This window comes from Paroedura picta, chromosome 10, assembly GCF_049243985.1.
Source record: "Paroedura picta isolate Pp20150507F chromosome 10, Ppicta_v3.0, whole genome shotgun sequence".
NCBI lineage: Eukaryota > Metazoa > Chordata > Lepidosauria > Squamata > Gekkonidae > Paroedura > Paroedura picta.
Window position 1 is genome coordinate 51,315,399 of NC_135378.1, and position 27,142 is coordinate 51,342,540.

The 27,142-nt window shown below is 38.8% G+C and overlaps 1 protein-coding gene across 5 annotated transcripts in view; it reads left to right on the forward strand.

Moving 5' to 3' along the window:
* Positions 1-27,142, forward strand: part of LRBA (LPS responsive beige-like anchor protein) — a 414,817-nt gene that overhangs the window by 272,030 nt on the left and 115,645 nt on the right. For all 5 annotated transcript variants that reach the window (XM_077300118.1, XM_077300120.1, XM_077300119.1 and 2 more), the window contains 4 exons: positions 16,609-16,726; positions 21,127-21,229; positions 22,386-22,501; positions 24,728-24,840. In XM_077300118.1, the coding sequence (XP_077156233.1) occupies positions 16,609-16,726; positions 21,127-21,229; positions 22,386-22,501; positions 24,728-24,840 (450 nt within the window). The remainder of the gene's footprint in view (positions 1-16,608; positions 16,727-21,126; positions 21,230-22,385; positions 22,502-24,727; positions 24,841-27,142) is intronic.

The window sequence follows — 27,142 nt, forward strand, 5'->3', positions numbered from 1 at the left end:
GACTGATTGATTTTTACTCCACCATTCCACAGAAGGCTCAAGGCGGCTTACAACAGATTTAAAATACAATAATTTGGGATTCCAGCAAATAATATCAGTCTGCCGGTACTTTACAAAGGATCTCTGAAAATCTTCCGACCAACCTGTTTTCTAGAAGATCTGTCCGGCTCCACCATTTTCTAATTCAGCTCCCCAACTTTTTGACTTCTCAATAGTCCTTCCCATTCCTCTGTCGGTTAGAATTTCTGCCTCTATCCAAACTTCCTCTGCTTCCTGCCTGTTGCACTTTTGTTTCCTTTTTAGGGCAACCTTTGTACCTTTCTTTGGTGGCTGTGATTATTGTCTCTTTGAGGTTGGCAGGAGGGAAACATCTTCAGGTTAAGGTGTAATTGGTCACTAGTTTCAAGCAACTTGAATTAGAAATTAGGATTTTGCAAAGTAAATCATTTATTGATTTGCTATAAGTCAATTACGACTACATGTTATCGCTATACAGTTGAGTGTCATTGTCTTACATGTAAAAAATCATCTGGGACAGGTTCAGCTTCATATATGAGGACACTCAATTGAGTGTGGAGGTGCCCATCATGACAGCTGTTTTGTCAGCCTGTCTTCATTAACAAGAATATTCATGTCCTTGAGGGCTTTCCCACTAGTCCTCTTAGGTAAAGTATTCCAAATAACTATAGGTAACAGTACCATATTGTATTATATAAAACAGCAAGGGAAGAGCATATTCTGTAACTGTCAGTTAGAGGAGAGATTAATACCATACCATATACCATACCATGCAAATGGCAGGTTAAGAAAATGCCTTTTCAGATTTACTCAACCAAAGAGTGCAAATTGCTACAGAATGGTCCCCTTTCTACTATGAAAGACCAATCTTTATTCAGTGGATCTGGCCAAAGATGGATTTCTTTCAGTAGCCAACATCAAATGTCCCAGATACTACAGCAGAGTGGGTTTGGGATGCTGCCCCTGGGGGATGCTTTTCTGATTCCTTGAACCACAAACTTCCTCAACCCCCCTCCATTCCTGTAATTTTGAGAACAATCAGCAAAATTGGGAAGACAAATTGTCCCATGAATATTTTGCATGTACCTACCTGGGTCAGGATAGGGACTTCACTCAGTCAGTTGGTAACCTGACATTGTAGAGTGCTCTGCAGTACATATAAGTGAGATTCTTTATAAATTGTGTGGTTCTTTGCTGTAAAGTTTAGCAGTTAAAGAAGGGAGTCACAAGAGCTTCGTAACTGGTTAACAGATCACACCCAAAGACGGGAGTTGTTTTCTGTTGCCCCAGATCAGATCAGAAACAGTGAGTTGAAATTAAATCAAAAGAGCTAAACTTCTAAACTTTCTGATAGAGCAGTTCCTCAGTGGAACAATCTTCCTTAGGAGGTGGGAGGTTCACCTATTGACTTTCAAAATAAAGGCTAAATAGCCATCTAACAGCATTATCTATTCACTGTCTTATTATGAATTTAAGCAGGTTGTGAGAGGAAGGGCAGGAAGAAATGGGCCAATGCTCAGCCCTTGTGGCACTTTCTTATATGCCCAGGGTAATGCCAATTGCCATGTTGGGCTTAGGAAGGAATTTTCCTCAAGGGTCCTTTCCAGCTCTATATTTCTATGAGATTACAGTGACTGTTTTACGTTAGCAAGACGAAGTCATCTCAAGGAAAATAACTTATGGGATGAGGAAAGAGGTGTAAGAAGAAGAACTTTCTGTCTTTGTTCAGGAAGGGATTGGCTGGAGCTGATTTTTAACAAAACAAAAGCTTGACACTTCCAATTTAAAAAGAAAAATATTCTGAATCCTCAGTGTGCACGCACACAAAAGTTTATATCCAGAATTAAACTTTTGTTGGTTTTAAAGGTGCCGCTGGACTCAAACTTTGTTCTATGGGTCGAATGTATTATTTCCTCCTGCCAGCTCAAGTCTTTCAGTACTTCTTAAATGGAGAACAGTTACATCTACAATCATGGTCCAATTCATAAATGATCAAAGTGTTTTTAAAAATTCATTGTATTACTATTACGGAGCCTCAGAGTTCTGGAGATAAGTCTCTTGAGTAATAATACACCTTAATAAAAATGAGGCAATGCTTTAGTATCCAAGATAAAAGAACATTTGAAAGTGAACAACACCTAATTTTAGTTGTCTGTAGCCAATATAACACAAATTCCTTGCAAAACAAATTGCACTTTTGGAATATACCTTAATGCACATTCAACAAAGGAGAAAATGGGGTGATTGAAGTTCAATTTGTACCATGTTATTAACCATTTCCGCTTGACTAGATGAGTAAAAGGATAATGGATGAGGGTTTTATTATTGCCTTTCTGCTAAAATGAAGTGGTATAAAAGATAAGGTAATGAGATTAATGAATATAAGGTAAAGAAGTAATCAATCAAGCTTAAACAGGGAGAAGCAATGACAGTACCTAGAAGCTGCAAGAAAACAGTTTTTAAGAAGTGAACTCCAAATAATCAGAACACTTTAAAAGCTTGTGTAGTCTCTTAATCAAATGCAGAAAATTAATACATTGTAAAATCAATTTATATTTTTTCTTTGCATACTTCACGGAATAGTAAAATACTAAGATATATTCTAGTTATAAATTAGAGATGGTCTCAGTTCCTGTAGATTCTCAGAGATCAGTTCAGGATTGTGTTCTTTATTTAGACTTTGTAAAACACTCTCCCCCAACCACCCCCCACACAAATATTCTATATTTCATCCTTCCTCAGAGTTTAGGGTACTGTTGCTAAGGCTATCCCACTTGTATCTTTACAACATCCCTGTGGCAAAGGGCAGGGCTGACAGACAACAGCTATAGGCCAAGCAAGGATCAATACAATGGTATGCATTTTAGCTCCCTATTGAAAAAAGTTTGAAGCCTTCCTTCAACTTGCATTGCTGTTCCTCCAGTTGAAGAGCCAGTTGTTGGAGGAAGGCTGTAATAGAGCTGTAATGTAACTAAACTAAGGACTGTGGAATATACTAATGGATACAGTTCGTATTGTCTGTTGCTGTAAGCAGGATCCTGTTATGTCATTTCTGCATCATTTAACACATCATGTTAATGTGTATTCTTTGTTTCAACTATGTTCAGATGTTTTAATTATTATTTATTTATTAGCTGGATTTCTTCCCCGCCGCTATTGTAATCTCATGGCGGATTACATTAAAAAGATAAAACCCCACATAAAAGTTAAAAGCATTATCAAACCCCTTCACCCATTACAAACAAGACCTGGCGGCAAAAAGAAAAAAAAAAACAGTCTCCACCCCATTTTTCAGCCATCCCTCAACGATGCCTCAGTGGAGGGTCCAGTGGTGCTATCGATCCACTCCTGGTAAAATAGATGTCTAATTTGATGTCTAATTTGAAGGGGCCCCTCAGAACTTCGGCACCCTGGCCTCAACCAAAGACCTAGTAGAAGAGCTCCATCTTACAGGCACTGCAAAACTGGGTCTGCTTGGTTCCAGATTCTGCAATCCAAATCCTATTGCATTATTTATTGGATGTCCCATTCTGTTGATTATATTTTCTTACATTGTGAAACTCATCTTGAGTCTCAGTGAGAAAGGCGGACTATAAATAACAAGTAAACACATTAGTAGTCAGCAGCAGGAAGAGGAAATTCACAGAAATTACATCTCCCCTTCCATTAGTTGAAAATCTAATCTGGATCCAGTCCAGTTATCATAGTGCTGACCATCATCATCATCTGTAAGTAGAAGTTTGCGCATTAAGTCCAAACAGATGACATTTGATTGTAGAATAAAGAAACTTTAAAATGAGCCAAAAGGATGCTGAAAGGAGGGTAAATAGTGTCTAATCCTTTCAGAATGCTTGTAAATTACTTAAATGCACAATAATGGAAGAATGTCTGCCACAGCTTAGGCAAGATGCCACCATACCTAAGTGGATGCCAGTGTGGTTAATGAATAAAGTCAAGGAAACCATGAAGGGCAATGAGACTTCCTTTAAAACATCAAATCCATGCCCAAATAAATGAAACAAGAAGGATCATAGGTAATGGTGAAGCAAATGCTAATTCATAGGTTTACTGTAAGTCAGAAGTGACTTGATGGCACAACCACACAAAACAAATGTAAATTTAGGATAAAGCAGACAGAAATTATATGAGAAACTCAAAAGAACAAACAATAAGAAAGAAATTGTCTAGATGGTGATGAGAGTTAGAAGAATTGTTAAAGCAAGACACTGTGATTTCAGAAAAACTGGCAGAAAATTGAGGAAAGCCTGAGTGGTACACAGAAGAACCATCATGCTCTGAAGATGCAGAGGGGGGGGGATCCCACCATCATAACAGTGATGGTAGTGATGGAGGGGCTGTGGTGCAGTGGTAGAGCATCAGGTTGGCATGCAGAAGGTCCTGGTTCAATCACTGATCTCTCCAGTTAAAATATTTGGTAGTGGGTGCTGTGAAAGACCTGTCTGAGACACTTCATCATTGTTGTCTTTTTTTTACCTGTTGTATATTAATAATCAAATGTTCTGTGTAATGTCCTATGTAAACCGCCCAGAGCTGCAAAGAAATGGGTGGTATAGAAATCTAAATAAATAAATAAATAAATTCAGTTAGCTAGTCTTTATTAATAAATCTGATCTGACCTGTCTGAGGCCTCGGAGAGGAGCTGCCAGTCTGAATGGGCAGTACTGACTGGTAAACCAAGGGTCTGATTGAATATAAGTCAGTTTCATGTGTTCATGTGCTTCTTATAAAGAGTAAAAAAAAAAACCCTCATAACATCGTAGAAATTTGACCACTGGGTGTGCACCAAAGCCTTCAGAACTCTTTAAAAACTCCCAAAATTATTTGTTCACCAATAGCATGGGTAAAGCGTAACAGTCATGCACTTGAGCAGAGGGCTGCAACCATAGGCAGTGCTGCAATTAAAAACAAAACTGATTTATTCTAAAGGAAAACCGGGCCCACATGGATTAAACAAAAGTAAAAAATATTTCTAAAACTGAAAAAAAGAATAAGAAATAGGAAAATACATGATGCTTCAGGCAAATGTGCTTTGATGCTTCCCTGATGATGGGTTGTCAGACAGGGCCCCCAGATTTTTCATGGTTTCATCAAAGCTGTGTTTCACACCAATGCAAATAGTTTTAAATAGTTAACTCAGATGCTTGTTATCTGGGCACTTGCAGCTCCAAGCAAACCATGCATATCAGCAAGGCATCAGTCACAGACTCACCAAGAAAGGGGAGAATTAAGCTTGCAGGGAGATTAGAATCCTACTTATTTCTACCCCCTCTCTATATAGGCAAAGATTGTTCTTTTCTTACCTGGTGACAAGGAAAAAAGCAAATGACAAAAGGCTATAAAAGGAAGGGTGCATAAAAAGGCAATCAGGAAATAGTAAACCATAAATGAGGTTATATTAAATGAGGTTATATCTGTATTAATGGAATTTCTGCCCACAAATGTTTCCAGAGGGGAACTGGATTCCAATACATTAATACAGGCAAGCAGAACAATATTCCTTGACTCAGTCTAATTAAGAGAAAATGTGTTAACTGCCTCTTGCTGGTTGTGACAGTCAGACACAGAGGACGATTAACCATGCATACCTATTAGCAAGGAGGCTACATGAAAATGAGATGGGGGAGGGGGTATTCTTAGGCCCCTGGAAGATTAGGCCCCTTATCTTCCAGAGGCAGGAGACAGAAGGAAAGCAGCTCACTTTTAACGCAACGCAAAAGCAACAAATACAGTTTTTGAGATCTGCGTATCAATGATTCGTACGTGTGAAATAAGGACCATTATTATGAACTTTAAGGCATGTATACGTGGGTCAAGTACATCAAAATCCTCAAAGGAGGTCCTGATCCAGGTCCTATTCTTTTATGAAGTTAGCTTGATGGGAACAAGGAGCAGGGGGGTTTAAGATGTTGTCCCTGTCTTATGGAATTCCCATTCCAAAGATGCTCAACAGGTTAGCTTGCCCTATGTCACAGTCAGGAGGCTGTGCAGCCCCTAGCCATGAAGCACTCACCTGCAATAGCCTCAGCAGATTGGAAGGTTGTGGCTACTACATCCACACAGCTTTCAGGAAGCTAATGGAATGTTAAGGAGAGAGCCAACAAATGCCTGTTGGAAGTTGGACTCTTGGAGAGAACAAGTGTCTTAGAGACATCAAAATGATAACTCTCAAGGTCAGCTCCCAAATAGTTCTGATTCAAAGTATTTTCAGTATTTATAAATAGGCATTTTTTCGGTCAAATGTTTGTTACAAAGTTTCTTACTTCACATATCTAGTGAAAGGGATACTAAAGATATAAAAGACTTATTGGAGAAGTATAAAGACTGCAGTAAAAGTGATTTAATTTTTCACATCTTTGTTCACTGCAGAAGATATCAATGAATGAGGTTTTTGAAAAAGAAAATATCAGAAAGACTTATGTCAAAGAAAAACATCAACAGGTGAAAATGCAACTGAGAACTCTTAACTTAAAAAGTTCCCATTAGTCTCCAGTCTTCTCAGAATAAATTGGCAGAAAGCAGTGTTAAAGTTATAATTATTAAACAGGGAAAAACAAACCTTACTTAGAAACATCATCATGGCTTCTTTAAAGAGAAGTCCCAGTCAAAAGAAACAAAATGTCATTCACCCTTGGAAGGAGACCCAGAGGAGTGGGTAATTATCTTCCCTCCACTTTTGCTGGCAGAAAGTCCAGCTTTATTGACCAAGAGGGTTCTCCTATCCTCCCCTTCAGACTTCTTTTCCTGTCAATGAAGGCAGGCATCTAAGTAATAAGTATTTTCATTTTCAGAGCTCTCTTCAAAATTCAGCATCTTGATTTATCCTTATCTTCAGCAATCTTCTCTATCTCGCAAAGGCATTAGATATTATAGAAAAAGAGGAAATTCCATGATTGGGTGATTGACCCAATTGTTAGCCTGGATTGGATTGTGTTGCTGTTTTTTCACATTGTGGGCCAGGTGACCTATGGAAGTTTCCAAACTGATGGGGAGATGGGGGAACTATTCTCCTCTGGAACATTAAAGCTGCTCTTCCTGCAGCCAAAAGTGGAGGGAAGGGAGTTCCCCACTCATCCAGGTCTCCTGGTCATTTCCAAGGAGAATGGATGTTCATTCATTTATTGTAAGTATAAGATGTATTTTAGCTGTGGTGTTAGCTGCCCCAAGATGCTAGTGAGGGGCACAGTATAAATAAAATTATCATTATTATTAATAATAATAAGAAGAATGGTAAATCTGGTAATTTATCTGCACTGTGTGGGACTTACACTGGGTGTTGTTTATTTTTTGAAGCTTCTAGTATGCAAGGCACACAGAGGAAAACAAAACCAAGGCAGACTACTTAAGGGTGTTACGTGGGTTGTGAAGATCATGCTAATTACATTCCACTTTCTCTCTCTAAGCTCATATTAGGGAACCCCATGTTTTACAGGTGTTTTTTTTAAGTTGTAAATAAAATAGATGGGAAAGAATTAGAAATAAACCAACTGTCTAACCCAGGAATCAATGAATAATTTACATGAGCTTTGAGGTGCATCAGGTCAGCACAAGAAATGCATTATGAAAAGAAATTTAAGTTTGTTCTAGATATGTCTGCCACAACAGCTTAAAATAAAAGAGTTTTGTCCAGTCTAAGACAACATCAATTTGATAGTCACTGCTTCATGTATCAACGAGCATTCTGTGAAAATATCAATATCATTGGTTAATATAAATGAAATTAATTTTTAAAGCTGGGCTAAAGGTTGACATCTGAAAAATTGCATTACTTTGCAGAAGAGAAATTTCTGTCTTCTAGTGAAATTTCGGGTCAGGAGGGCAAGTAATTTTCACAATCTTCAATGGGAACCAGTGAAATATGAACTTCATTGTCACCTAGCCCCAAAGCGATAAGATAAAATGAGCTGATACATCATTTGCTGTGGTATTATCATCCCCTGCAGTAATTGGAAGAGAAAACATAAGAGCTTCTTTCCCAAATCATCTAGCCTCCTTACTGAGACCTGAACCATTTTAGTCTGATCGATGCAAAGGTCACATAACATTTATTTATTTATAATTCTTTGTGCTTGCTAAAATGTCTCATGAAACATTAAAATAATGAATATGTTTAATTGAGTTTCTCACCCATGAAAGCAATGAATGAGATTGTTTATTATTCTGCAGAAGCTATAAATGGCAAGAGAAAATTAGGATACAGGATTCAGTAGCTATATGAATAAGCATTTGACAAACATTGATTGAAGTAGTACTGTATCTCTGATGTATCTTTTTCATTTTAACTACACATTATTGTTCTATGATCAATTAATTTATGTGCTTTTAAGGAAAAACTACCTTTCATTTGTAGAATTAAGTATAAATGCTATACACATTAAACGTGAATTGTAGTATTGTTTTAACAGGATAAATATCTTGGTGATGGTCAGATTATAATGAAAATTTTTAGATCAGCCTAAATTCCCTCCTTCCCTCTCTATTCTAAACCGAGAAACATTATCATTAAAAACAAATATTACAGATGCTATCCTAACAATGCTATCCAGTGAGTAAGCATCATGGAATAAAATGGGACTCACTTCTCAGTAAATCTTTTTTAGGATTTCTACCCACACATATTGTTGTAGTATTACCAACAATTGCATTGAATACCTTATTGCATTGAATGTCTAATTAAAACACTAATAAGCATTAGCACTTCATTCTCTCCTTTAAAAAAAAAAAGATAATAGCCATAGTGGTCTACAACAAAACCCAAAATCCATGATAAAGGCTAACCAAAATAACACACTGTGCACACTTTCTAGTTCTCATCAGGTTAGATATAAAATGTGTGTGTGTGTGTGTGTATGTGCACATCATCCAGGTCATGTTGCAAAGGCTTCTCTACATAGAATGCTTGTCAGACCAGTGGAAACAGGGTGTCTGGTATCAGCTATGTACCCTGGTATACTGGAAAAAAGAAGCAAAAATTAGAAGCCATCCCTGCATAGTGCAGGAGATTGGACTAGATGGCCCATGAGGTCCCTTCCACTCTATTATTCTATGATTCCATAATTTGTATTTTAAACTGAGTGGTTTCCATTCCCCCCCCCCTTTTTTTCCCCCAAGGATTTTCTTATTATTATCAGGAATATGTCAACTTTCAGGTTCAGAATGTATATTTCTTCAGATTACGGTTCATGTAATAAGAAATTCAATAGATACCATTTGCTGTTGTGGAATATATAATACTTCCAATCTCCAGGTAGTACCTGAAGAGTTCCTGTTACTACAATTGATCTCCAGATGACAGAGATTAGCTTCCCTGGGAAAAAATGGCTACTTTGGGGGGGGGGGGTACAATTTATGGCATTATACCTTGTTGAAGTCTTTCCCCTCCTCAAACACTTCCCTTTTCAGACTGCATCCCCAAAATCTCCAGGTATTTCCTAACCCAGAACTGGCAACCCTAGGAACACATTGTCTGTTTAACACCTATAACCATTGTCAGGAGTCTGGGTGTAATTCCAGATGCCTCCTTGCCTAAGGAGGCCAAGATTACCATGGCTGCCTGCCAAGCTTTTTACCGCAACGTGCAAAAACTTGAGCTGTATATGTCGGCACCAGGCCTAGCCACCATGACCATGCATTGGTCAGCGATTTATTAGATTTCTGTAACTTGTTCTATGGAGTGCTGCCCTTGAAGCTGATATGGAAATTACAACTGGTTCTGAATGTAGCAGCATGAGTCCTCAATGGAATGTGAGGTTTTGATTTCTACTTTAAAATCCCTAAATGGTTTGGGACCCCTGCATTTATGGGACCACCCCTTCCCTATACCTCCCCTGCAAAGAGCACTAAGATCTAGTGATAAAGACTTGCTCAGGATCCCTGACCCCAAATTAGTATAATTGTCCTTGGCCAGGACCTTTTAAATCCTGGCCCCAGCCTGTTGGAATGCTCTCCTTGGTGAGATCAGGGTCCTCTGGGGCCTTCAACAGTTCCAGAGCGCATGTAAGACAGAGCTGTTCCACCAAGCCTGTGGTTGAGGCCAAGAAATTAACACAGAGGAAACGCTGGCCTCCCTGCTCACATGAAATGAATGTTTGATCTACACAAAACATCAATCCGCCCAACAGAAATTACCCCTTTTCAGAAATTGCCCCATTTTTGTAAGGTTTTTAAGTAGGCAGTTTTAACAGTATATTTTAACTTCAAATACATAACTTTTTATCCATGTAAATTGATTATTACGTATGTTTTTCTGTTAGGTTGGATAGGGTTGGGTTAGGTGGGGAAGGATGGGTTAGAAAAATTGTTATTATATTATTATAAAAGTTATAGAATTATTTTCCAATTTAATGCTACATTCAGACATAAAGATTTAATTACCTCTGGATTAGTTGAATTATGAAAAGGTTAGATTTTAAAAGAGAGAAATCTTACCTTGATCTTTTTGTTGGGATTTATGGGGAACATGGGAACTTAATTTTTTTTAAAGTCAGCTCACTCTAATTGCACAAGATCTGGTAACAAACTAGGGCCCAAACCACTATAGCTATGTTCTACTGAAATTGATTGGATTTTTATTTGATATAAAGATCAAGATACCTGTAGCACACATTAACTGTTTTATTTTTATTCTAAAGATGGGCTAATAAGAAATGTGTAATAACAAGTTATTGCACAAAGGTGCCATTTAAGTTTAAAGTCTTATTTTGTATATATGAGTAGAGGTGTATGAGAAAAGTCTTCTCTGTGATGGGCAGTCCTTGATTACAGCAACATGTTAAAAAAAGAGACATATTACTATACTGATTTTGTAGAGATTAGCATGCCGGGGGGGGGGAAGTGGGCACTTAATTTTATATCAGAGAAATACTTGATATTTTTTACATATACATTGTACTGTGACTGGAAACTGTGTGTTTTCTGTTCATAATTTATATGCTTTTGAAGTATTCCCTCCTTGGCATACCTTTTTATGTTATTACATAGTTAACATTTACACTGAGAATTTCCCTCTAGCCATACAAGCATATAGTTATTTATATTCTTATATTATATCCATTATGGTGTAATGGTAAGAATGCATTGATTGATTGGTTTACGTATTTATACCTTAGTCTTCTCCCCATTAGGGTTCCAGTGTTGCTTACATGGTTCTCGCCTCCTCCATTTTATCTATACAACAACCCTGTGAGGAAAGTTAGGCTGAGAGTGGGAGGGAGGTAAAAGCTGGGTCAACTCCCACATGGCAGTGGGGCAAATTCCTACTGATGCACGATGTTGACACCAGCCCAGCTTCCTCCCAGCCCTGGCCCACTTTAGGGTTTCTGATAGCTCGCAGCAAGGGAATGCTATTTTTTTGTGTGTTCCCTTTTTTGCTGTGGCCACCATTGGTGGCCAGGCCTGTGCACATTTCCTTGGCTACAGTGTCCCAGCAGGGACAGAAAATGCCCCGTTTGGCTTCACAGTGCCACAGAGCCGAATGGGACTTTTTTCTACCTTACATGCAGTCCCACCCACTGCTACAGCAAAACATGGTGGAACTTGTGTGCCCCAGAGTTGTACCTGCTGCGCACACACAACTCCAGAGCAGCCTCTTAGTGTCAGGGAAAATCTTTCCCCATCACCACACAAGAAGCAGCAGGGCATGCTGCCCTGCTGCAAGAAACCAGCAGCAGACTGATGTGGCTGCCGCCATGCATAAAAGATCCTGGTGAGCGTCTGTGGCAGAGAAGGAACTCAAATGTGGGTTTTCCAGATCCTAGTACAACAGTGCTTCAGTGGAAACTCCTTTGGGTGAGAGTGGGATGGTCACTCACCTTGAGCCAATGTATCTTACATGGTTGTTGAAAGAGCAAAAAAGGTTGAGTGGGGTCCATAAGCCCCCTGGAGTTTGATGTAACTGACTTCCTTCTGTGGAAATCTTGAGGCCATGGGGTTATGCCTTTCATAGAGCTACAGTTAGTTATTTGTTCTCTTGGCCCTCTCTTAATCAAAGAAGCACTGACTGGTATCTAAAATAAATGCAAAACAACTTGTAGCTTTTACGAGGAGGGGTTGCAGGACTGATTAAATTGGGTTTGGGTATTAAAGCCTTTGATGAACATTTCAGTTCTAATTTATGAAGGGGACACTGAGAGTTTCATGTCTTATTACTTACAAAATACTTTAATGTTGATGGTTGAGTGCATAAGTTGTACGTGACTTATGAAGAAAGAGTAAGACAGGTATGGTTTTCCAAGATTTTCTAAGTAGCTTACACTAAAGGAAGCCATGTGTTTTCGGTGTCTTTCAAACTAATACAGTTGGTGTTATAACAGCAGAGCAGTAGTAATGATGCAGTTTCCATAGCAACCGGTTCATTGGAGGGCTAGACCTCTGTCTAGGGTGCTGTCAGTATGTGTAGAGTTTCTGAGAAGAGAAAGTCCCAAAGAAGGTCTGCTTTCACCTAATCCAGTTTTAATTGAACTCCAGAGACTTTGAAGTGAATCTACAGACCACGCAGATACTATTCCAACAGCTTCAAATAGGCCTCAGCTGCTTATGAACTGATAACTTTCTCTAGTTAATGCTTCAGAAATGGTTTGGTGCTTTCTGGTGCTTTGTAGTTTATATTCAAGGTTGTAATGGAAGTCCAGTTCTACATTTCTTCATAATTTTGTCAGAAATTTACCCATATACTTGATTTGACAAGCTGAACTAAGAGTAGTCCTACAGTGTTTAGATATCAATTAAATTGGAGAGACTTCTGTATATATTTTTCTGGATTGCTGGAATAACTAGTAGCGGTGAAATGACTGATAGTCAAGAAATGTGGGTTTCATATATTCAGAAAACTGATGTTGCCTGCAAAATTTGGTGACCTGGGTTGGCACTAGGGGGATGTTTGTGTGCTTTGTATGCCTCCATGTACTCTGTGTGTTCCAATCTTCTGAAGTTAAGAGGGTGACTATTAGACAAGCTTTAGCCACTTCAGACAGAGTCTTTCCCACTGTGGTATTCTGTTTTTCCTGCTATGGTATTCTCCCTGTGGTATCCGGCTGTGGTATTCTCTCTCCCCAGATCCATTAGTCTGGCTCTGTATTTGCTTATTTGTTTCTATATTCTGAAACATGTGAAGTTCCCATCTTCAGAGAAAAGTCTATTAAGAATACATTATAATAATTAAGTTGGAAGTTACCAAGGTGAATGGCCCCTGGTTCTTCTTACTGCAAGAATGTCTGCGCCTGACACACCAGCCTAATATGGAAAAAAGCACTCTCGACCATCTCTGTCACATGTTTATTTAGGTTCAGAAGAGTCCAGGAGGTCTCTTAGCTTGATAATGTGCTCTTTCAGGGCAGTAAAACCTCATTCGGTACAGGCTGTAAACTTACTTGTGAATCATCTGTGTATCTGATCCACAGTACTTCTATTTTGCTTGGATTGTTTGCTTGCTCATCCTTGGCCACTTTTAGGCTTGGGTTTAGTACTTCTACCACCTCTTTAGAACTGGATGGAAAGGAGAGAGTTGAATATTGTCATTCCAATGGCAAACAGTTTTCCAGCTCCACATTTTGAAAACTATCTTCCAGGAAGGACTGAACTCACTACATTCCTACTAGGTAATCTAGAATGATACCACAGTTGATGGTATTGACAATTGCTGAGAGATCTGCAGAAACAACAGGAATGCAATCCCTCTCTCAGTAGACTGCCATAGAACACCTATCAAAGCAATCCTGGTAGTTTCTGTACTGACCCGGGATAGAAGCCAGGCTGAAAATCACCTAGCAATGAATTGTATTGATTAATCCCCCCCCCCCCAGATTCTTCATTTATTTATTTAAGTAGCACCCTGCTCTTCTTCCAAGTGGCCAAATGAGTGTCAAACATTGTTCCATCCCTTTCACTGTATCCTTACTACAACCTTCTTCAATAGGCTGAAAAAGAGAGCGACTGGTCAAAGGTACCCCAATGAAGTTTGTTTGGGGATTTAAATCTCTAGCTGTAACCATCACTATGACTTAAGAATGCTAAATTAGACATCGCCCCAGGCTGTTGCTAGTTCAAACCAAAATGATCCAAAGGCTTGTTTTTTTTAAGAGCAGTAGCTCTTTTAACTCCAAAGGTGTTAATTCCTCCCCTAAAGTGATATTAGTGGTTTTTGTCAGCTGGAGATAGATTTTTCTATGTAGGTAGCACATGGAGCCAATAGAAAAACCTCAGAACTCCAAGCATTGTATTCATACCTGAAATATATTCTGAAAACCTTACTAATGGATACCTAAGAAACATTTAGACCAGATGATTAATTTTATTGAACAAGTGTTCAGCAAACTGGTCACAATTAGTTTATTTGATTTGGTTGTTGCATGGGTGTGCCAGAGTAGTATAGTGGCTAAGAGCAATGGCTTCTACTTTGGCGAGTCAGGTTTGCTTCTCCTCCCCATACAGCCAGCTGCATGATCTTGGGCTTGTCACCTTGGGCTCTGATAATGCTGTTCTGATTGAGCTCTCTCAGCTTTACCCACCTCACAGGGTATCTCTTGTAGGGAGAGGAAGGGAAGGTGATTGTAAGCTGCTTTGAGACTCCTTCAGTCACTGAGGTAGGAAGCTGGGAAAAATCCCCTGCCACTGCTAGCTCTCACTTCAGGAGGCTAGGAGCCAGTGGCAGTGGCCCTCCCACCACCAGCTCTTGAGGTAGGAGGCTGGGAGCCATCAGGTACCTCCCTCACCCCCCAGTGTGTACAAGTAGGGGTCTGTTATCAGCTCCCAGCATCCCTCAGGCTGCAGGGAGGGTGGGCAGGAGAGTAAGCTGGGGCTCACACCACAGTCTCTCCTGTGTTGGGTTGGAGGCTGGGGAGAAGGATGAGAGACTGACTGCTACAGAGGCTTGTGGTACACTTTGGCTTGCATGGGATTGGGAGCTGGCAGCTGATCCCCTGATCAGCTATGGCAGCAGGCAGTGGCACTGTTTGCGCCAAGGGGAGGCCAGGGAAAAGGGCTGGTGGCTGTCTACCTTGGAGACCTGCAGTGGTCCTCAGCCCGCTGGGAGCTGGTGGCTGGTCCCCCACCATGTTGGTCTCCCGCTTACAGCGGTACCTGGTCTGTGGAGAGGGCAGTCAGAAGGGTGGAACATTGTGGAGGGTTGTGGTGCTCCCTGGCCTCCACAGAGGTCCGTAAAAGCCTCTGATTGGCCCCCCATGTTGGATGACCGCTCCCAGTAGGGACTAATCAGAGGCCCTGTGGTGGAACTGAGAGCGTGCCAGCTTCTCTGAGTGGCCCTCAGGGGTAAGGTCTTTCCTGGGGCGAGTGATGCTCTGGTGGGCCAAGGAGGAAGCAAAGGTGGTCAAAGGCTGGCCAACCCCTACCTGATTGGTTCTCCAGGGGGGATGACACCATGGAGGTCCAATAGGGAGGTGGAGGTGGTCAGGGATGATGTACAGCCTACCTGATTGACACTCCCGTGAGCCAATCAGGTAAGCTGCACATTGTCTGGGCATAGTTCTTTTTCGTCTTTATTACATTTTATGATGACTTGCAGACTCAGCCAACATAATTTCTAGTTGTTGTTTGCTACAGCCAATTTCTTTGAACAGACATGGACAAAACAATACTTTACCTGTAGAAGTTTGTTTCAGCAGTTCATTAAGCCAGCCTTAATTTTTTAAGAATTGATTTTAAAGAAAGTCTTAATTTAAAAAAAACCCTGCATTGTGTTAAAGTGAAACAGTAGTTACACCTGAATATATTTTGATTTATCTAGTATGTGTTGCAGAAATGAATATTATATCCAAATATATATAATTAAATATTAAAGAAGACTTCATTGTGTGATAGGAATAATCATAGTCATACGTTTCTGCACTGGTAGAAACTGTGTAGCAGAGATGCAACGTGCCTGACCTTGAGGTCACTTGGTGAAAACGTGGTTGAATAATTAAGGGGGTAGATGTCTACTTTACAATTGTTTACTTTGTGCTTATAATCTCAAATGTATATTAAATGTTGAACCTCTGGTTATATACAGCATTAATTTGGATCAATTGAAAAATATAAACAATTATTAAAAAATCACTCTGAGTATGTACATGTTTTGTGTTTGTTTAGATGTTGGTTGTTTTGTCATTTGCCATTATAATACTTTTTTATTTTGACTTTGAGATAATGTAGCCATATTCAGAGGCCAGAATCCAGTGTCTAGTCATGTAACTGTATGTAGCTGGAAGGATTTATATTGTAAAAACAATCTGAATACCTGTTTAGCCAAAATAATTTGTATATTCCTGGGTCTTTAAGAGCATGTGATGATATACTATGTTTAATATATTTTATATTAGAATTTCTTGGACTGGGATTTCTCACATTTATTTCTAGTGAATTCTATTTCCTCCAAATTTGGAAAAAGACAATAGATATATCCAAATAATTCTTTCTAAAGTTTGTAATGATGAACTTCTGATTGAACCACCTGGATCCTGCCTAAAAGAAATGGCAAGGAACAGGACATGGCAATGTACCAGACTCACAAACGGTGAAAGTTATATTTTGTTTCATTTTTAAAGTTAAAAATTAACCTTCCATCTCTGTCTTTGTTAGATACTTGCTTATACAGAAGGACTACATGGAAAATGGCTGTTCTCAGAGATTCGATCAGTCTTTTCTCGACGATATCTCTTACAAAACACTGCATTGGAAATCTTTATGGCAAACAGAGGTACTGGTATACTGGGAATGGGTCTTTAAACCTTGGACGATATAGTTAGCACCATCCTGCATTAGTTGTATTACACTGCTAATTTTTTACAAAATTCTGAATTATGTTTAAATTGGATAATTATGTATCCAATATATCATTTTTGGCTAGCATTTAAATTTAATTTTCATTCTGTAACTATTGAATTATTTATTGTTCTTTATGCTTGTACTGTTATGCATGTTTAGAGTACCATTGTTAATTTGATATTGTGGCTTTTATTATTCTGTTGAATTTTTGGGACACTTATCTTCCTATGTTTTATAATTATTGTAGTGTTTGTAATGTTAACAATTGGAATATTTGGATTATCAAAGTACTGCTAATCAAAATTTTCCAACTTAGGTTATGAAGCCCAGCATTCAATAGGTTATAGAGCTCCAGCAGCTAAGCTACAAGTTATGACCTCCAGGTTAGACAGGCAAACAAAGGGTTAAATTTGCTTTCAGCTTTTTGACAAACTAACGAAGGATAGGCTGTTTGCAGTTTGAGAAAGAGAGGAGTGCTAAAGGCACCTAAGGCAACAGAAGTCTTTCTCCTTGTTTTTGTTGGTAAGAAACAAAATACCAATCAGAGACTCTTTATCTTTGCAAACTAATATAAGTCTTTTATTGTAAGGAACATCTCTTAACAGGATCCGGTAGAGACAACATTCTAATCTAGCCTAAATATCTAGGATGGATGGAGGTGCAGGAAAGCATATCCTTCTCTCATAATGATAGTGCCAAGATGGAAAGAACTGGCAGAGTGTGGATAGAAGGTGAGGAAGATGGAAGGAAGGAAGCTTTCCTTAAGAGTACCGATCTACACATCAAAGGGATAGCAGCAGAGGATTAAAAAGCAAATGCGCTGAGTTTCCTGGCCTATCTACATCTCTATGTAGCATCCCTCTGATGTCTGAGGCTGAGAGACAGCGTAAAGTCCTTCACTTCCAACAGTAAGCAACCTGACTTGGATGGCCCAGGCTAGCTTGATCTTGACAGACTTCAGAAGCTAAGCAGAGTTGTCTTGGTTGATACTTGGAGACTGCCAAGAAGGACCTGGGTTGCTATGCAGAGGTAGGCAATGGCAAGCTACCTCTGAATGTTTCTTCCCTTGAAAATCTTACAGGGTTGTCATAAGTGGTCTTTGACTTGACAGCACTTTCCACTAACCATTGTTAGAAGATGCCTTGTGAATCTTAGAGCAGGACAGTCATATGTTAGTTAAAATTATTGTGGGATAAAGGTAAGAGACATCTACCTATCAAACCACCAAACTCGTGAATGTATTCTAGTCTCTGGTTGGGGAATTGTCCCAATGGTAATTAAGAGGTAGAGATAAGCTTGTATACATTAAGATGGAGGAGGGAACATTCTATCTTATTTCACCATCATCCAAACAGTCCTCCAAACAATATGGGCTGGGAGTCTAGATTAGGGATAGGCACAAACCAGTACATTCGAGTTCAGTTTGGGGTATCCTGAACTCCTGAGCCAAACCAAAAGCCCCAAAATAAACCTGCTGATTTAGGCAGGTCAATTTTACTTCTCTCCACTTTGAAGCAGCAGGAAGCAAAACAAACTGCTGAAATGACTTGTAGCCATTTCACTTATTGGTTTTGCTTCCCAGTGTTTTGAAGCAGGAGGGAGCAAAATCAATAGCCAAAATGGTTGCCATCCATTTAAACCTAACAGCTCCTCTCATCAGCAATTAGGTTTAGATGGCTGACAGCCATTTAAACTGTCTGTTTTGCTTTCCCTCAAATTACAGCCATTTAAGTGAAACAGCTGATAGGAAGACCATCCTCCGTACTCAGCTGCTAGGTTTAAATAGTTCAACTCCCAAAACTAAACTGGACTGGGGGAGGCCAAATTGGGCCGATTGCATGGCAAATTTTGGCTTATGAAGTAGTTCATGCCCATCCCTATTCTAGGTAATGGGCTGACAGCAGCTGCATAATATTTAGGTCAGGATTTCTCAAAGTCCTGCCTACTCGCACAGGGAACAGAAGAGGGGATGCTATTACATAAGGAACAGCAAGTTATTATGTGTGTTTGCTTCTTAAACCAGGATTGAAAACTGGGAATGAATCATTCCTTCCACTACTGATTGATAGATGGTGCGCAAACCCTAGTTTTGTACTGCAGAGATAGTGACAAGCTATAGTTTGCCATGGCAAAGGGAACAACTATTTTTGAGCATGCAAGATGAGGGAGGGCTTATGTGAGCCAGACTTTCAAGTGGGTTCAGAAAGTGCTGAGCCATGGTTTAACATTGTGTCTGAGCCAAACCTCAATTCAAGTCTGTTTCAGTATTACATTTCAGGGTTTTTTAGAAGTGGTATTAAATATGATGTTGAAACATGACGAAATATCCCAGAAAGTAATTACACATCTTCATCATACCATCTGTCACAGATATAAAATAGCTCTCTGGCTTCTGAAGCATTTTCTTCTTTTTGGCAGGAGAGGGCTGTTGTTGAAATTTTTCCTGATGATCTCTGTATTACAAAGATATTGTTTTGTCTGTATGAATAAGGAAAGGGACATCTGAAAGGGGTTTTTATTTAATAGATTTGGCTTCCTTGCTTCACAGTATTGTGATAGAATGGCAGGGTTCCACTCCACCCCCCCCTTTTAAATGAGAATATGTATATTTCTGATTTGTCAGGCAACTGGTTACATTTATCTCATTTATTATTGCTTTTACTAGGTATCACTTTTATGATCCTTCTACAAAACTCAAATTTGTCTTGAGTGAATCTCCTTTCAATTTTTCAAAAACTGAAGACAAAAGTAATGTTCCTAGATAGTTTTAGCTGTTACTGTGCAGGGATTTGACAAGAAAAGGCAATCCTCAGCACAGTCATGAAGATGAAAACATTGAGCATCTTTAAAATGCAAGGAAGAAAGGGGGAAGGAATCTCCATCAACTAGCAGCTCTTTCGGCTGACTTGAACAACAGTTTCAGGATGAAAGGGAAAATGATGCACTTCAGGGCCAAATTAGATGTGACAACATCCTCATGGCCACCACAATGACATCACTGCCATTTAAATGATGGTATGACCTTGACTGGGCCAACAATGCATCATGTTGAGCCCCTGCCCCACCCCACCCAAGCCTTATCATGTGTTGAAATGGTCACACATTTTTGCCCCCTGTGGCATTTTTAAGTGACTTTAAAATGGTGGTTGTGTCCTCATGGTAACCATGAGCACCCTATTACATCTAGTTTAGCTCTTCAAGACAGATCGGAAAACTTTCAGCGTTCCATAGGGCCTGAAAAATAGTAGTAGTAGTAGTAGTAGTAGTAGTAGTAGTAGTAGTAGTAGTAGTAGTAGTAGTAGTAGTAATAATAATAATAATGACTTCTTAATATCTGCTGGGTAATGCTGTACATACTTCTGTCCAAATCAAATATAGAACCGTGGATTCCTCAATATGAACTCAGAAGAAAAAAGGAAATCACGAGGCACATAGTAGTCTTCTCTAGTCTTCTCTATGTTTATAGATGAAAAGGTTATAACATAAAGTCTAAATGGTCAAACATATGATGAAACATACTTCTGTCCAGCCATAGTTTTGATGGTGTCAAGGGAAAACTAATCACACATAGTAAACCGATGAATTTCTGACTGGTATGTTTAAACATTTTTTTAAATAGCTCTCTGAATTATTTTTGTCAGCATGGCTAGAAAAGCTGAATAGCTTAGTACACTAAAGAAGTTTCACTTGAAGTCTTAGTGTGGCACAAGCCTAAAGTCTTACAGAAACACAGTATTGCATCATATTGTTATGACAATAAACAGCATAAAATGAAAATAGAACCTTCCATGTTAAGCTGGTCCCTGCTGTCGTAACACTGATAGTAGCTACTGAAATTTTTCAAAGTGGGTTCAAGATCACAGATAACGTTTAAATCAGTGGTCCCCAACCATTTTATCACTGGGGACCGGTCAACACTTGACAATTTTACTGAGGCCCGGGCGGGAGTAGTCTCTTGCTGAGGGACATCACCACCGCCTGAGTCTCTGCTCCACTTGCTTTCCCGCCGGCGCCACTGACTTCCCACCGCCCGCTAGGGGGCGCTGCCACCAGCAGCTGCACAGTGCCATGCTGAGGGGGAGCTCCAGCCATGGCAGCTGCTGGAGATCACCAAAGGTGAGCCAGCGGCAGAGTGGCAGGGCAGCCCCCAAGGCAGCAGCTGGAGTGGAGGATGAAGAGGAGCCACGGACCGGTACTGGTCCCTGGACCGGGGGTTGGGGAACACTGGTTTAAATGGCATTGCATTGGGGATATCATGTATGCAATTCATTTTGGAATTCAGTCGTTTCATTTATAAAGGACAGTAAATAATGCCTCCATTTTCTTCCACAGTTGCTGTCATGTTCAACTTCCCAGATACTGCAACAGTAAAAAAAGTAGTGAATTGCCTACCTCGTGTTGGAATTGGCACCAGTTTGGGGCTGCCGCAAACTAGGTATGACAAGACATATAGCTCGATGGGAACATTTTTAAAGGAAGCTAGTGCTTTGAATAAACATAATTTTTTACTGTTTTAAATATGATGTGCCTTGAGCAGTTCTGGAGAGATGGCATATAAGTTTTCTAAATAAATTAATTAAAGGATAGGCTGAAAAATAATTGTCTTCAATTGTCTTCCTAGAACAACTCTTTATTTTCTGCTTTCTTAGACTATAGATAAAATCTTAAATTTAGTCATTGGACCCTGAGCTCCCTTTACACTCACAGTAGACACTTATGTCAGTAAAAGAGGGTGAGAAAGATTTTCACTGATTTTCCTCTCTTACTGCAGCTATGATATTCCTGGAGGTCCACTGGACCATCAGGGCACAATTTTGGGGGACATAAACAACTGTAATGGGAGGAAAGTTATCATTTTTGCGTTTTATCTTCACTTACATTGTTTATGATACAAGCAGCCATCCACTATGAAAAATAAATAAATAAAATAAATAACTGTGCTATTAACGGAATGCATAGTTATTGTAAAATGTGAAAAAATAGAACAAATAGTCACCAAATAAAAATTGTGATCACAAAAATGGAAATTAAAATGAGAAGAAACCTATTGTATTCCAAAAACAGTATATGTATGGAGATGAGGGAACACTGAATGATGCAAAGAGGAAAAAAATGACATTTTATGTCCCAGATATGTCAAAATCTATGCACATAAATATAGGCAGAAATTCTGATCCAGAAAGAAAAGAAACTTCTTCTGAAAAGAATCTGGCTTCTGGAACCAATTGTTGATTGAAATGAAGCTCAGTACTGGTTATTAGTATGTGAATTAATAATAAATACAATAAAATAGTAGTTCATATTAGACACACTTCCCTATGTTTTCTTTCTACAAATCATTTTCTTTCTACAAATCATCAGTGTAAACAGACTCTTAATGCATTATCTTCTCCATGACCATAGTAGTGTACAATTCATATGAACCCACAGATATGCAGGATCACATGGAAAAATGAACTCATGAAATGCTTGGTAGAAACCATAAATTAAGCATTAAATTTGCTTAAATATAAATAAAATTTATATTAAAAAGTTAAAAGTAGATTTTAGAGAGCCTGATAATGTCTTAACCATCATATTTTATCTTTCAGGCGCATTTCTCTAGCCAGTCCACGTCAGATTTTTAAAGCTTCAAATATGACCCAGCGATGGCAGCATAGAGAAATTTCAAACTTTGAATATCTCATGTTTCTAAACACTATAGCAGGTAATAATAGAGATACTTCAGAAGGAATAATAAAAGCAAAAAAAAACATTTTGGGATTTTTTACTGATTATTAAAGGCAACAGTACTGATCCCTAGCTCTCTTTTTGTAAAAACACTTTCTCTGCAACTAGTCGTTAATGTTGTTTTTTTAAGTCCCAGTATCCTAAAACTTATCTAACACCAGTGATCCCTATGTATTCAGTCTGTATCTTCTGTAGTAGCTTCTATTGCTTTCTCAATTGGTCTGGGTTGGAGCAATCTTTACTGTGTTCAGCTTACTTTTTCAACTGTTCATTGTTAGTTCCTTTTTAGTTTTTGTTTAAATGTTGAGATCAGGAGCTATACTGTTTTGGGACCAGACTGGAGATCTGAAAGAGAAGCCCTTCCCCTTCCAGGAATTGCATAAAGACTGGTCACTCTGCCTGCCAATAGGGAGGAGCTTCTCCAAGAAGTAGAGACTTCTCTACCCCTGGACCACCAAGAAGGAAGATTCTTGATAAGTGAGACAAATCTTCCATTCTTCTGGCAAAACATGTATATTTTTTTTCTTTTTTCTTGAGCATCAGTCTTATTGTGGCAATAAAAATAAATAAAAGACCTGTGGAACCTCAAAGACTAATGGATTGTGCCAAGAGAACTGAAGATGCTAGTTCTGAAAATTCTTTCCACCATGAATCATATATTGGGACTTTGTTTTGCTTATTTTTGTAATCTTTTTCTTACATTAAGCTTATGTAAAACGGAGCTCTTCTGCCAGGTCTATGGTTGAGGCCAGGGTCGGTGAGGAAGATTGAAGTGCCCCCGTCTATCTACTTATTTAATTCTCTGCCTATTGTCCATCGTGCAACATTATGTAACATCGGGGCCATCTTCCTTCCTCCCTCCCTCTAGTGGTAGGGTTGGGGGTGAGATTTATTTTGCCATGTTCTTATCTTGTTGAGATTGTAATAGAATTTTTATGTCCTTTTAATAAGGTTTTTAACTTGGTTTTATGGACTTATGTAACCCTCCATGAACTGGCTTCGGGAGTGGCGGGGAATAAATATAGTTTAAAAAAATGTGGTGCTAGTTTGCCTATTAAACAGCTGTTTCCAAATTGGTGAATATGGTAATACCGCTTCCAAACAATTAGGTTGATCTGCACTGGAAGCTGTTTACATATGTTGAAATCTGTGGTTGAAATCTGATGTTCTTTGTAGAAATTTTGGCCTTCATGTAGTAGCTGCAACATTTTAGAATTGCTTTGAAGAATTTTTAGTTTCACTCTTGAAAGCAGTCCATCTTATTGTAGTCTGGGATGCTAGGAAAAATTTTAAAACCCTGTAAATTTTGGATTTAGAGTTGCCAACCTTTGGGTAGAAGCAAAAAAAAAAAAATGAACTGGGAGGGGTAGGTTCCAGTGAAGAAACAAATATGAAATAGTACAGATGCACTGGGGCACCAATATGACAATAATAAATCCAAATAGAGTCGTCTCACTTCAGTTTCAGATATTTTTTAAATTCTTACTTCATATAAGTCCCAAAGCATTTCGCCTGCTGGCTTTGTCAAGGGACAAATTATTAGTGTTTCAAACAAACTTTTTATAAGCAAATACTTGTCTCTTGGACAGCGTATAAGGTCATATTAACCGCAGCTACTCCTAGCTAATGGCGTTCCAGACGTCAAATCTCAAGGAATTTCCCTACCTGGAGTTGGCAACCCAACTTGGATCCTATGAACTGTATGCAGAAAATGCTCATGAAGACATGTTCCCAGACTACATCTTATTCCCAAAATTACCTCATGATCTCCTGAAAAGGCCTGGGAAGTTTGTTACATGGGACAAGGTACTACAGGAAGATAGAGAACTGAATAAAATCATCCCCACTTTCTTTGTTTTCTCATAGATAGTTTTGTACCAGTGGAAAGTATGCTAACAGAAAAGGAAGGTGGGGGACAGTTCTTCTGATTTCTCTTCCTTTCTGTAGCCACCTGGGCTCCTTTGAATTTTGTCCATGAGGCTCCTCAAATCCCTAGTTTAGGGCCTTTTGGGTGGGAATGAGAAATATCATCAAGCTCATGGTTTGTATGACATATTAATTATGAGATTATCTAATAATATCCACTTATAGTATATGTGCTGCCGAAGCAAGCACTTAATAATATCACATGAAGATATCAAATAGTATCATTAAGATCATGAGTTCCTTTAACTCTGAATAAAATATTTTTCTTGTTTACCAGGGCGTACTTATAACGACTTAAACCAATACCCAGTATTTCCTTGGGTTATCACAAACTATGAATCAGAAGAATTGGACCTTACACTTCCCAGCAACTTCAGAGATTTATCAAAGGTATAGCGTTGCCTAGTATACTATATCAAATCTAATTTTATTTGTATTTATTCCTTCATTCCTTCATTCATTTATATTTATATACTATGTGGCTCAGGGCAGTTTACAGTGAAAAGTCTGTCTTCCATTTGTATTTTTGTAGAGGTGAGCATTATCTGTTTGGCAGGTATGTGATAGGCTTGTGGATGGAAGAAAATGAAAGCTATTACATTTGGTTGTTTTAAAGTATTTATTTCAGACTGTCAAAATCTGCCTAAATCTTGGATTGAATTTAAGTACCAGAGTTGTGTACTAGCAGACTTGACATGTTTAAGCTTACTTCATTTTTTGCGGAAGACAGGAAAACATATATATTTTTGTATTTATTTACTTAGTGAATTTCAATGCCTCTTTTCTATCTCAATAAGGCACACATTGTGACTCACAGTTTAAGAAAAAGTACAGAGTCAACATAATCATCAATTCATTAATATAAAACCAGTATTAGAGAAACCTTAACCCCTATAAGTCAGTAGAAGACGTTAAACAATGAAAAGGAGCTGCTTATTCCTAACGTGTTTGTTCTGCCAGGCCTAGGTTGAGGCCAGAAATGACACCAAAATTCTGGCCTCCGTGCCTAAAGCCTCAGCCAAGCTACCATCAGGCTGCAAATTGATATCTGTTCTGACCCTCCACACTGGGAAATTAAAAGCGGGTTTGAATTGATTTGATTGTTTTTTTAAAGAATAAAAAAGACCACCACCATTAAAACATAATTGCAACTGGGCTCACTTTCAAAAACTATTGCTATTGTGTTATGAGTAAATAATAATAATAATAATAATAATAATAATAATAATAAATTTTCTCATAACAGAATAGCTGTGGCTTATAGAATCAAGACCAGTTGCAGTTATGCCTTAATGATGGTGGTCTTTTCTGTATTTTTTAAAAAGGGGATGTTAGAATTGCTTAAGCTCATAAATATAATTTGTCTTTCCTGTTCAACAGTGCTTAAACTGGGCCTCTCACCAATGGCAAAGTTTAGTTAACATGTTAAAGAACTGGATGCTGCACCAGATAACACTCTTGGTGTGCTCCAGCTGGCTACTTTTTCTGAAGATAAATGTGGGAAAGGAGAATTCTTTTGTTTCGGTTTTAGTTTACCAAATCTTTACTGTGGCAAATCTTTATCTACATCTTGCATATGCAGAAATTAGCATGTTATCTGCTTCTGCATTTCCATAGAATCCTGGGACCACTGGTACCAACTGAAGGAGAGAAAGTTTAATTCATATTAATTCTTTCTTTAATGGAAGACATTGAGGATATTACTTCAAAAAGAGGAATTTTGAAGACGTTTGCAACAATTATTAATGTTTTGTAATATAGAACGGGCAGATATATCTCAGGGCTGACTTTTCAGTCTGGACCAAAGTCTTTCTGGGAATCCAAATCATAAGGGAAAAATCTTTCTTCAGCTACCTCTTGTCCATTTACTTAAAGGAGAAAGGAACCAAATCTGGTTTATAAGGGATAGCCCACAAACAGGTAACCAAGGAATCATTTTTGAGATAGCAAGGTTCCGAAGCAAGCCTGAAAACACACTGACCTCTGAATATATAGCAAATGAGTTTATTTGGTGTGGGGGGCAGTGAATATTAATATGGTAGGGTTGCCAGCTCTGGGTTGGGAAATACCTGGAGATTTTGAGAGTGGAGCCTGAGAGGGTAAGGTTTGAGAAGGAGAGGGACTTCAGCAGATTACAGTGTATAAAATCCATCTTCCAAAATAGCCATTATCTCCAGAGGAACTGTTCTTTGAGCAACCTAGAGATAAATTGTAATAGTGGGGGATTGCCATTTGCCACCTGGAAGCTGGCAACCACTTCAGCAGTTAAAATATTAAGCATACAAAATACCCCCAAATACTACAATGCCCACAAAGCAATACTATTATTCCAAGGGCCCACAATATATACCACTCAAGAATATAAATTAGAGAACTAGTGAGTTATAGCAGAGTCTGTAGGTACCTATAGCACAGGATTCTGTGCCACGTATTTTTGCTGGTTGTGTGTGCAAGTGTGTGTGTGTGTGTGTGTGTGTGTGTGTGTGGAGGGGTGTTACCATGTCTCAGCAGCTAATAATATGAAAAGGAAACCTTGGTATTGCACCAACTGGGATCAGCACCCAAATACTACAATGCCCACACTATGGAGTAGTGTTTTGTTGTCTCAGAGGATACCCAAACAAACAAGTTCAAGAGGACAACAAAGACACATGAAATTGTAAGCAATAGTTTCATGATAAGGCAGAAAGAA